At 29.1% G+C, this 11,962-nt stretch overlaps 1 protein-coding gene and 1 pseudogene across 1 annotated transcript; both read right to left on the bottom strand.

The window, feature by feature from the left end:
- On the bottom strand, window positions 1–3,186 carry LOC101506687 (uncharacterized; annotated as a pseudogene).
- Window positions 3,187–8,957: 5,771 nt separating this feature from the next.
- Window positions 8,958–10,178, bottom strand: LOC101507020 (xyloglucan endotransglucosylase/hydrolase protein 2-like). The gene is made up of 3 exons (XM_004510233.3): window positions 10,098–10,178; window positions 9,474–9,667; window positions 8,958–9,363 (listed from the first exon to the last, which is right to left on the bottom strand). Exons 1-3 carry the CDS (start codon window positions 10,176–10,178, stop codon window positions 8,958–8,960), a joined length of 681 nt encoding a protein of 226 aa, XP_004510290.3.
- Between the last annotated feature and the right edge of the window lie 1,784 nt (window positions 10,179–11,962).

Below are 11,962 nucleotides of genomic sequence, written 5' to 3'. Positions count from 1 at the left end.
GTAGAACCTTTGGATAATTACAAATTGCTGAAATTATAGAAATAGTATTTCAGGTATAAAGATGTTACTAAAACAGACAAAGAACTGATCCTTATTTATACAAATATACTAAACTCCTAAACTTAATTAAATGAGTAGATGAATCCTGAAAAATATATTTCCTTAACAAGCCAAGTTTGGACTGAGCATATTCTTGTCTAGCTTGACTCACTTTTCCCCAACTTTGAAGAACTCAGAAGGACATATATGTATGCCAAATTGATATTTCATGATACCTCCTACTTTCCTATCATAACATTAGCAGTCTTATTTATTTAGTTCGTAATGATCTTTGAATTAAGATTTCTGCAGTTGTTTGATAACATTAACTTAAAGGAGTTTGTTAATCTAACAAAAAGTGAGGTAAATATCCAGAAGAAAAAGAAATACAAAAGAAAATAAGAATTTGAGCAAACCTTATCAAACTCTATATTTAATACAGCAGATTTAATGTCACAAGGAAGCATGAGGATCAGCTCCATCATCCCTAGTGATACTTTGTCTTCAGAAGGTGAAACACTCATTCTCTCAACAAAGTCTGTGACTACTTGAGGCTTTTCATCTACTAATAATTGTAAGGTGTGGTAATGTACCTTAATATACCAAGGCACAATTTGGAGAACATTAACTTGTAACTTACACCTCTCTTCAAGATCACTGGCTGCAACGAAGCCCTTAGTCAAATCCGTAGATTTCAAGGATATTGCAATCGAACCCCTTTCATTTCCACTTCCCATTAAAAATCTACTGGCATATAAAGGTGCGTGTGAACTGGACCAAACAACTGGATGCTTCCAAGTTAGGCCTAAATCAAACTGTTCGGTGTCTTTGTACCCATTGATTGAATATTCATACAGAACTGAGTTTTTTTCCAGCTCTCTATGGACCCTGTCTGGGGTAACAGTTAAGTCAAAGCCAAGATTCCACCTCAAATCATCTGTACCTATGTCATTAGAAGCATATGCAGCAGTATTCTCCTGGAGCTCTTCAAGTTTAGTAACTAGACCCCTTTCAACTTGAAGGTAAACATTACTCGACTTGGCAAGAACACATCTTCCATTTATTTTTCGTCCAAATATTGAACTCAGAGACCAGCTTGGTTGAATCTTTGTTTCACTTGGATAGCTCATGCCAGCTCTCTGAATATTAGGCTCAAGAACAACTGTAAGCGCTTGTTCTAGAATAATTCCTGAATCCAACCCATCAGCAACAGTTCTTGATGCTGTCAAGTGCAATCGCTGTGAATGATAAAACCTTCTGTAAATAGACGGTCTATCCATTAAGGCCGAAAGTCCAGCTTTATCTCGACAAGGAAGGAGTTTCAACCAGGGAGTTAGATTCTCTGTGCATACAGCTTCACGTGGCAGTGTGCCATATCTTAAACTACCTAAGGCTGACTGAAATGCCCATTTCGGAGCAGAATAAGAGCTAGAAGACTCTAGGAAGTTTATTGAAGCGCAAAAAAGACCTGACAGAGAATGAGTTAAATTTTTCCAAGAAGCATCAACCTGATGTTGTGGGACATCAAAGACTGCCCACAATTCAACTCCAGGAGGCTTTGCATTTTGGCTGGATATTGGATCAAATCCACCCCATCTTTCATAGTTCCATCAACCTTGAGTGAAGGATAACTCCATTGCTTTAATGTGAAATTTCTTAACCTGTCCATCCAACACTAATCCACATGTTAATTAGTATATTCAGGAAAACAATTCCGAGAAGACAGAATATAACAAAAATTAACAAATTTGCTTCTACAAGTCGCAGGAACAACACAAAAACATAATATATACTAAATCATAAGCAAGCAAAATTAAAATATTAATTTATAAAACCCGGAAGGCCCGATAGCATCTGGTGCCAAGTAACGGATTTGCTCTGAACTGAAACCAACCAATTATTTTAGGGATAAACGATATTCATCTCTAAACTAAAAGTACAAATACTTAGATGGCCAATTCAGTTTACAATGATCGCCCCATGCTTTATCCAGTTACAGTTACACTTACATCTTCCATTTGTAATCATATATCTTAAAAGTAGATTGTATCAGATATGATCTAACAAGCAGACTGATGCTCAGGGAAAAGCCAAGACAACTTCACCTCAATGATGCTAGACATTCAACTCTCTTCGTCAAACGGTCATTCATATATACAAGACTTATCAATTCAGGAAACATGTATTAAATACCTCAATAGGACTTAAAGCAGTGAGTAACAGAAATAACAGTCAGCAACAGTAAATGCCGGGATTAGGCAGTTGTAGATAGTTGAAATAGTTACTAGATATACAAATAGATACGGGGATCATAAGTCAATATCAGTCTAGAATTAATTGACATGTTTGGTTGTTATCGCGTTGAATTGATTTTACCTCCAAAATTGATTAGGACTTAAAAGCTAGACTTTGTAGTTTTTTACTCTAGAATTGGCATTTAGTCTTAGATTTATCCTCAACTCACTTTCACATGAATGTATCTAAACATAAGTCAGTTTCAACTAACTATAAGTCAATATCAAATTTACAGAATCAATTCATTCAAAACAATTTTTGTCAGAACAAAACACACTGTGAAAGTAAAACTTTAAAGAATCATAAGCAACATTAAGTTTAAACTACATAAATATCACAACATCTAGGAAATATTAAAACAACTTCAATCAATTGAATCCAAATTCAAGTGAGACATTCCAACAAATAACTTAAAAATCGAAAATAAATGAATAAAAGAAAATTGAAAAGTGTAAAGCGCGCACACACACCAGCTGAGAAATAGATTTAGGGAAGAGATGATGGTGACGAGCGAAGGAATCTTCAGACATAGAAGCTTCGGTTTGGAAGTGAAAATGCGCAAGCACTTTACGATCGGGTAAGGGTTTCAATAGCAACTCCTCGGAAAATTCTTCTTCTTCTTTTTCTAATATTGCCGATGATAGAATCGGAAGAAAGAGAAGAAGAGAGAGAGCGAAGGTCGCTGTTGAAGCGAGAGCCATCGTTGCTTGCGAAGTTGGGAACTCGCTATGAGTGATGTGTATACAGTACACTACAGAAGTTCCGCCATGAACGCGGTTTGCGAGCTTCAGGTTTCGGTGATGGTCCAAGAGTTTCTCTTCTTGTGGGCCAAGTTTTTTGGGCTTTATGTAAGCCCAATTAAATTTATTTAGGGAAATCTTCTCTTTCACTGTATTCTCACATGATCCAAAATTCTAAATTTGCCCCTCTTTGGATATATTAAGTGATACTGTGACACATAAATTTGATGTCATGTCATAGGAAATTTTTTGACATTAAATAGAAACATCAAAGAGACTAATGACTAATTCTTTTTCTCTATTAATTTATTCTCCAAATTCTTAAATTCCTAAATTATCAACAAAAAAAAAAAATTTATCAAATTCTTAAATTGTACCACCCAAATAACTTCTTCTCCTTAAATTTGAAATACATGAAACATTGGTCTTGAGGTTGTTGTCTAGGAGTTGAAATTAGAATTCCTCTAAATGATGTTAGTCCTCTGAAAGGTTGTGGAGAAGGTGTGGGTTCTTTGAATGGTGTTGGTCCTCTGATGGATGGTGGTCTATTTCCATGTCCATCAATGATTTCCTACAAAATTTTAAACAATTAGACAACTTACATGCTAAATTTTCTAACTCGTTAGCAAAAATCTCACTAAAATTTACTTCTCCATGATTTGAATAACTTACAAGCAAAATGTTCTCTAACTAAAACCAAATTGCCCCACAAAGTAAAACAATTATTGACATAGAGATTGGTCACAAAGTAAACTAGACATATCAGACTAGTGATTGTAAAATTAGTGTATTGATCTTGGGATTGTTGTTGCTCTTTAGTAATGATAGATTTTGATTGAGGGATCTCTGCTTGTGTTTCTATCTCTCTTTGTGGGTTTGGTATAATAGACACACTATTGTCATGTCATTCCCCACCACAATTAGAGCATGTCCACTCATTATCAGATCTCTTTAGTTTATAGCCACTGATCGAATCTTTATTCCGATCATTTCTTTTCTTTTTCTTTTTCTTTCCCATAATTTTCTTTAATGGAGGTTGTACTAAAGTAGCAATGTCAATCACAAAAAAATGGAGATTTGAATTGTGATTTCACCTTTTTAAAATTTCTTGTTAAAACATAAAGAATTTAACTCAAGATTAATGTTGGTTATGAAAATAGAAAATGGAGAACGTTTTTGGTTAGTGAAAAAAACAAAATTTAATTTATCTATTTAATTTGATAATCAAAAGACTAGAAATAAATAGAGATAAAGGAAGAGATATCACACAGAGATATATTCTGGTTCACCCAATCCGGGTTACGTCCAGTCCTCACAACCGTGAGATTTTTTACCAAGTGTTCAACACGAAGAATGTTCTTGCTTTTTACACCACCAGTCCAGATCAACCTTGATCTGTTATAATCTTCACCTTTCAACTTAGAAATCATTTTTACAATCACCTTTCAACCTTGAAAAGATTTTTACAAACACACTCAATCTAACATAAAAGATAGACTTGAGTTACAAATGATGTGTATGATAAAAATGTTTGGGATCTTGAAATTTCTCAATACTTGTTTGAGAGAAATGAAAGATAAACTCAGTAAATAATGACCCAAAGATATAGTGAAGAAAGTTGGAGTTTGCTTAAAGAGTTTTTTTTTTTACTTGTTACTTGAACAAGTGTTGGTAGATTTGTAAATTGAACTCTTGCATTCATCTTCCAATTGATCTTCAATTTATAGATGTTAAAAGGCTTTGAATATATATTTTAAAATGAAACATGTGTTTATCTGTTGTCCAGAACGTTCTTGATAAAACAGAGAACATTCTTGCTATTGGGTCTCTTGGAAAATGTGAATGAGTGAGTGAATGAGTTGACACTGTTTTGAGTCAGATTTGTGCATAACTTTATGCAGAATATTGTAAGTACAATGTACTTGTGTCCTTGCTCACAACTCAACAATTTGGAGATCAATCTTGAGATTGTTTTTTACCTTTGGGCATTGATCTCGAGTTTTTGGCTTCACCAATGATTTGAGAAGTCGTGATACTCTTTAATATGTGGTTTAGACTGTGGAAAATTATTTTTTTCAATTTTATCTTTTAAAAGAGATTAACCAGAATGTTCTTTTGTAAAACAAGAACATTCTTCATTTTCTATTTTGTATGAGTGTTGGATTTTGACAGTTGTTGTGTGTCAGTCCTTTGTCTCATAAAAACATGATGTGTTTTATGCAAAAAGGTGCAGCAGTAGTGTCCTTGTTGTCATGGTTGTCCTTACTCATAGCTCATCAATTTGGAGATTGATTTTGATGGTTTGCTTTGCTTATGTTGATCCTCTTTGATCGAATCTATCTAAAAAAATCTTGTGTAGATTATTAAATTACTCTGTAATGAATATTGATGTTTTGTAGTATAGATAGATGTACTTTTGTTTCCCAAATCGAATTTAAACTACAACATATTTTGCTCTTTGTAAACCAGAACGTTCTTGGATTAAAATTGTAAAAACAAATAACGTTCTTCGTTTCTGTTTTGAGTGATTGCTGGATTTTGACAATTCTAACAGTTGTTGTGTGTCAAGTTTTTCTGTTTTGTACGCGTGTCAGTGATGCAGTGACTTTATAATTTATGTCCAGTTTGTAATTGCTTACTTTTTAGCCATCAATTTTAGGGATTAGTCTTATTTTTTATTCTTGATGCATTGCTTTCTTTTTTTGTTGATCTTATGAAAATAATATGTCCAAAATGATCTTGAGTATACAATTATGTTCCTTCGTAATGAATACTAGTGATTTGCAATGTAGATTGATGTATTTTTGTAGCCTAAATCAATCTTGATTTAAAGAAGACTTTGTTCTTTGTAAACTAGAATGTTCTTGGATTAAAGTTATCAAAACCAGAACATTCTTCGTTTTTCAAAATGTTATCAAGAATGATCTTTGTTTTTCAAAATGTTGTCAAGAATGTTCTTCGTTTTTTCTATTCAATAACCAGAACATTATTCGTTTCTCATATTTGATATTTCTTCTTTCAAATGATCTTGCTTCCGATTTATAACATAATATGATCACTGATTGTTGTATGAATGTATTTGATCACCTTCTTCATGAAGATGTAATAATCATTCTCTTGAATGATTGATATATGATACGTTCTTTTTGAGATTATTTCATTATTGATTGGGTACTTATGCACTTTGATGAAGTGAATTAAAACTCAAGTGCAATCATTAGTATACCACCATTCATAAAACTTAATCATTTATTTCATAAGGTTGTTGTCATTAAAACATACATCAAAAAGGTTTTTGCCTTAACAGGTACAAGTTTGGGTAATCAATTATCCTCTCAATATTGTTGAGAAGTTGAAGGGTTTATGAAGTAATTGTAGTTTGTATTGCAAGAGGTAATTGTAAGTCATCCATTAAAACTTTGGAGTAGAAGGAGAATAAGTGATTTAAGTAGTGTAGTTTAGGGATTTAAGAATTTGGAGAAAAATAAATAGAGAAGAAAAACTAGTTGTTAGCCTCTTTAATGTGCTTATTTATTGTCAAAATACTCACTATGATGTGTCATCCACACTTATGTGTCACGGTGTTACTTAACGTGAAACATGAGCTCCTCTAATAGAGCTCATTGATGGAAAGAACATTTTGCTCGATGTTAAACAAAATGAGAGTATTTTTTGCATAGTGTAAATTTCAGTGAGCATTTTGATTGACAGTTATAATTTGAGGAGACAAATTGGAGGTTTAGACCACTTAAAAGTCCTAAACTCTCAAAAAAATTCTCAAATATTTGATTTTCTATCAAAACATCATATTTAGTTGGTTCAATAGTCTTAATCAAAATGTAAGTGTTGTTTTTCCCCTTATTTTAGTTTTTCCTTTCGTGTTTTTCTTCTTCTAATCTACCATATCTAGATTGACCAATCCACGTACGCTATGTTTCTGATTTTTTTGTTTTGTTTCATAGTTTAGTTTAGGGTATTATTAGTTTTAATTATTTTCGTTTTTCATTTGTTTGTTTAATTGAGATATGCTCCAAATTTCCCGTATTAGACATGGTGGAATTTCAACTCATGCCTCTAGTTACAGATAACATTAGGAGAAACAAATTTATGGGCGGGATTAAAGTTCACATACAAAAAGTAAAAAAAAATAAATAAATAAATACCACCACCACATATTTTATCATTTTCTGGAGTTGGAATCTTTTCACGAATACGCGGCAGTTTAAATAGAAATTTTTTCCCAATATATCCTTTTTTTTTATACTAAAGTACCCTACTCCCAGTTTTATATATCAGATTGTCCTACTTTTTGGACCTAATAGGAAGTCGCTGGCCCACGGTGCAATCTCCCACTAGGGTTGAATTTTTTTTTTGTCGTTTTAAGTATTATTATATGAATTAAATATATTAATTAATAATTAAATTAATAAATAATAATACATTAATAAATAACAATAATTATTATTATTATTATTATTATTATTATTATATTGTTATTATTATTATGATTAAAAATGATTATAATTAAAAATTAGGGCAATTTATGATTAATCAATTTGCTAAAATTAATTTGATACTTACCAAATTTGCTACTTATCAAATTGGATTAATCAATTTGATATCAAATTTTTGCGATTAATCAATTTTTTACCAAATTGTACAATTGATTATTTTTTTCATTTAACGGTAAAATTAATTATTAATCATAAAATGCTAAAATTAATTTTCTCATTAAATATGATTCGGTAAATTGATTAATTTTCTCATTAACTTACAAATTAATTTAATATCAAAAAAATTGATTTGTGTGATTGGTAAATTGAATATGCATTAGCTTGTTTGTCTTGTCACATTTATTCAGCCGCATTAATTTTGATATATATATTTTGTCACATTACCAATCACACGAATAATTTTTTTTGATATATTGAGATAAAATCATGTAATATATTGTATAATAATGTATTGTTAACTTATCTTAAAAGATAAAATTAAATTAAATATATTCATCTTCCAAATGTATTTTAAAAATATCTATATATAAAATGATTAGATTAAGTTCTTTTATTACTTTTTCCAATCACACAAATCAATTTTTTTGATATTAAATTAATTTGTAAATTAATGAGAAAATTAATCAATTTATCAAATCATATTTAATGAGAAAATTAATTTTACCAATTTGTGATATATCGTTAATTTAACGATTAAATAAGAAAATTAATGAAAAAAATTAATCAATTGTACAATTTGGTAACAAAATGATTATTCGCAAATTGTCCAATTTGGTAAGTATCAAATTAATTTTAGCTAATTGATTAATCATAAATTGTCCTACTTTTTAATTATAATGATTTTTAATAATAATAATAATATAATAATAATAATAATAATAATAATATAATAATAATAATAATAATAATAATTATTATTATTATTATTATTATTATTATTATTGTTGTTGTTGTTGTTGTTATTTATGAATGTATTATTTATTATTATTTATTTATTTATTTATTTAATAATTTATTGATATATTTAATTCATATAATAATACATAAAATGGCAACAACAAAAAATCAACCCTAGTAGAAGGTCGCATCCTAAGCCAGCGACTTCCAAGTAGGTCCAATTCAGAATCTTCTTTTAGCTGGTCGCACCTTGGGCCAACGACTTCCTATTTAGTCCAAAAAGTAGGGCAATCTAGTATATAAAACTGGGAGTAGGGTATTTTGGTACAAAAAACAAAAAGAAAAAGAGAATATATTGAAAAAAATCCACTTAAATATAGATAGGAGAGAGAAATATCGAAATGCGTTTTGTTTAAATATCAAATAATATAAAGTAATCACTTGCAAAATTTAACCTCAATCATGGCCGATTTTAATGTAGGCATTCTATAGGAGGTGTAGGATGAGGAGGTGTAGGATATCTTTTTCTATCAGTACAATAGTCATATATTACATAATTTTTCTTTATATTTTCTAATTGTTTTTCTTCTTGAGGATTTAATTGCCAATAATTTTGGTTATTCCACCAGAAATTACCATTAAAACATTTAGGATCAACCAAGTTTGGATTTAGACTTGGACATCCACTAACATCAAATCCTTGGAAGTATGCTTTAAAAGGTGCATAATTCCAATTGATTTTGGCTTTGCCTCCTTCTGTTGCCCAATCTTCACCATTCCACAAACTTATTTGTATTTGCATAGCATTTGATGGATAGCTCGCTCCAATATTGGTATTGTTCTTGTATACTCTAATGGGGATATTGTCCACATAAAATCTGTCAAGCCAAAATTTGATCAAATTTTACAATTACATATATAACTATATGTAAATACATTAATTAATATAGACTTATACAAAGAACTAGTGTGCATGTATGTATCTTACACAATTTGATGTGCATTCCAAAGAATTTTGTAGTCGTGAAAATCGATTGTGGGGTCAAACCAAAGATGAATTTTGTGTTCCCTATTTCCTACTCCATTTGCAAACACATTGGTCTGTAATATATATGGCTTCCCTATTCTATTGCCCAAAAATTCAAAGTCCATCTCTTCGTGCAATTTTCCAAGTGTTGTCAACTGCACAATAAATGAAAAAAACTTATTAAATTATCTTTATTATTAGTTGTTGTATTCTTTTTATTATAAATGTAAATTGAAAAATTAAAATTTTAGTGTAATACACGTAATATTAATTATGATTTAATTTATATATATTATCAATCCAAATAATTTATTAATAAAAATATTTAGTTTTTATCAAGTAAAATTTTGTAGATATAACAATTAAATTCTATTAATTATCAGATAAAGTTGAAAAAAAATAATTAAAATTGTATTTGAAACTAAAAGTATATATCTTCTAAACAATTTAAATTGTGTAACTGTGGCAATTATTATAAGAAATATGGACTAATAATTAGGATTAAATCTCCTCTTCTGGCATGAAATAAGAGTATAATTTCATATTCAACATCATATCATATCAAAATAAGGGGAAAGAACTCACATAGTAAGCTGTGACAACTCCTGCAGAGTCACTGCCTGGTACTTTGATCCTCATATGGAAGAATCCAGAGCCATAAGTCATCTTCGATGCAAATCCAGCTCCTATATTGCATATGTGATAACTTAATATCAAATTAACTTGCAAAAAAGGAAGCAGTGTTCCATATTAAAATAACTAATCTACCGATTACATTCAAATTATAGTTACCCCAAGTTTTCTATATTGTAATGTATATATATTTTTTTTATTTACTTTAGGTATTTTTTAAAAGAAAAATGGTAATATATAAATATAAAAAAGAGCATGTCTAAAAAAAATATAAAGGTGCTCGCATCTATGTATATAATACTTTCTCTGTATTATAATAAAGAAATGGATATTATAATATATATTATTTATTTAAAAAAGATCAAATTACAAACCACTTAAAAAAACATTTAAATCCGACGACATATTTAAGTAAATATAGATGAATTATTATTATATTAAATTGTGCCTTTTATGTTAAATCATTGATTCTCTAACATTTTATATAATTTATGCATATTAGTTTATATTACTTTTTGACTTATTTAAATGTATTATTATAAAAAAGAGTTTAAAAATATGTTATATAAAGTTGAATTCTTTAAAATGTCATGTTGAATCTCAAAATAAAATCTAATCTCATTAACTTATTAACTCATTAATTTATCTAAAAGAATATTAAATTATTTATTTAAAAATATTAATATAAAATAAATATTTAAATATGCTAACAAATTATATTATACTTTCAAATATATCAAACTTATGCTTTGTAAAACCTAACTTTACCCAGTATATATAGTCATTTGTAGACAGCTTGATTGGTGAGAAAAAAAATACTAAAACAATAATAAAAATGAAATCCGAGACTAAAATTTAAAAAACTAATATAGCTACTAATTTCTAATAGAATATTTAATAATACAACTTTTAAGACAACAATGATGAATTTTGCATAATTAAATTGTGAATGCATATAGTAAGATATTGACTGACATAACCAAATCATGTGTCTTATTTTCAATGGTAATTACCATTTTCTATGTTATGTTATGGAACTCTAGGGGAAGAATCATATGACCAAACAAAATCAAGTCCTAGACACTACAGTAATGGGAATCGATTCTCTCCCATGAAATCTTAGTCTCATATATATAAGACAACAAAAAATAAAAATAATGGATGATATTTTCTCCATCTCAAATGAATATCAATTTATCAAAACAAATTTATCTTATGATGAATGTGATTTACAAATTTAAAAATAATTTTAAGTTTTTTTATACTATCTTTAATAATTACTATATATATATGACACTTATTATAACCAATAGATTAATTTCACATGTAGAAACGAAATATTACCGGCATCAAATAAAAAATGAAAAAATAGATTTTAATTTTGACACCATTCATATTTAACGACTAAATTAAAAACAAATTTTAGTCTTTAATTTAGTTGATATTTTAATTAAATTTGTTTCATTTTTATGACATAATCACTAATATACTTGGTAGTGTTGAATATTTTTTCTTTTAACTGAAAAAATAGGCGTGACCATTTAAATAAAAAATAAACAGACGTCGAAAAGGCGATTTAACAATAATTAAGGTAAAATGAATGATTAATATATAACCTGAATAGTTATCCATTGTGAGCAGAATTTCGTTCCCTTGATTTAAAGACACTAAATGATTGCCACCCCATGTGGGGTTGTAAGTTTGACCAAATACTACTCCTTCATTTTTTGTAATTACTCTACCAAGAACAATATGAGGGACGAGGACCAAAATAAAAACAATAATTAGAAAACTCATTGAATAATGTGACCAAATTT

This window comes from Cicer arietinum, chromosome 7 (genome assembly GCF_000331145.2).
Source record: "Cicer arietinum cultivar CDC Frontier isolate Library 1 chromosome 7, Cicar.CDCFrontier_v2.0, whole genome shotgun sequence".
NCBI classification, from domain to species: Eukaryota; Viridiplantae; Streptophyta; class Magnoliopsida; order Fabales; family Fabaceae; genus Cicer; species Cicer arietinum.
The sequence above is the reverse complement of the archived record's forward strand: the minus strand, read 5'-3'. Positions and strand labels throughout refer to the sequence as shown.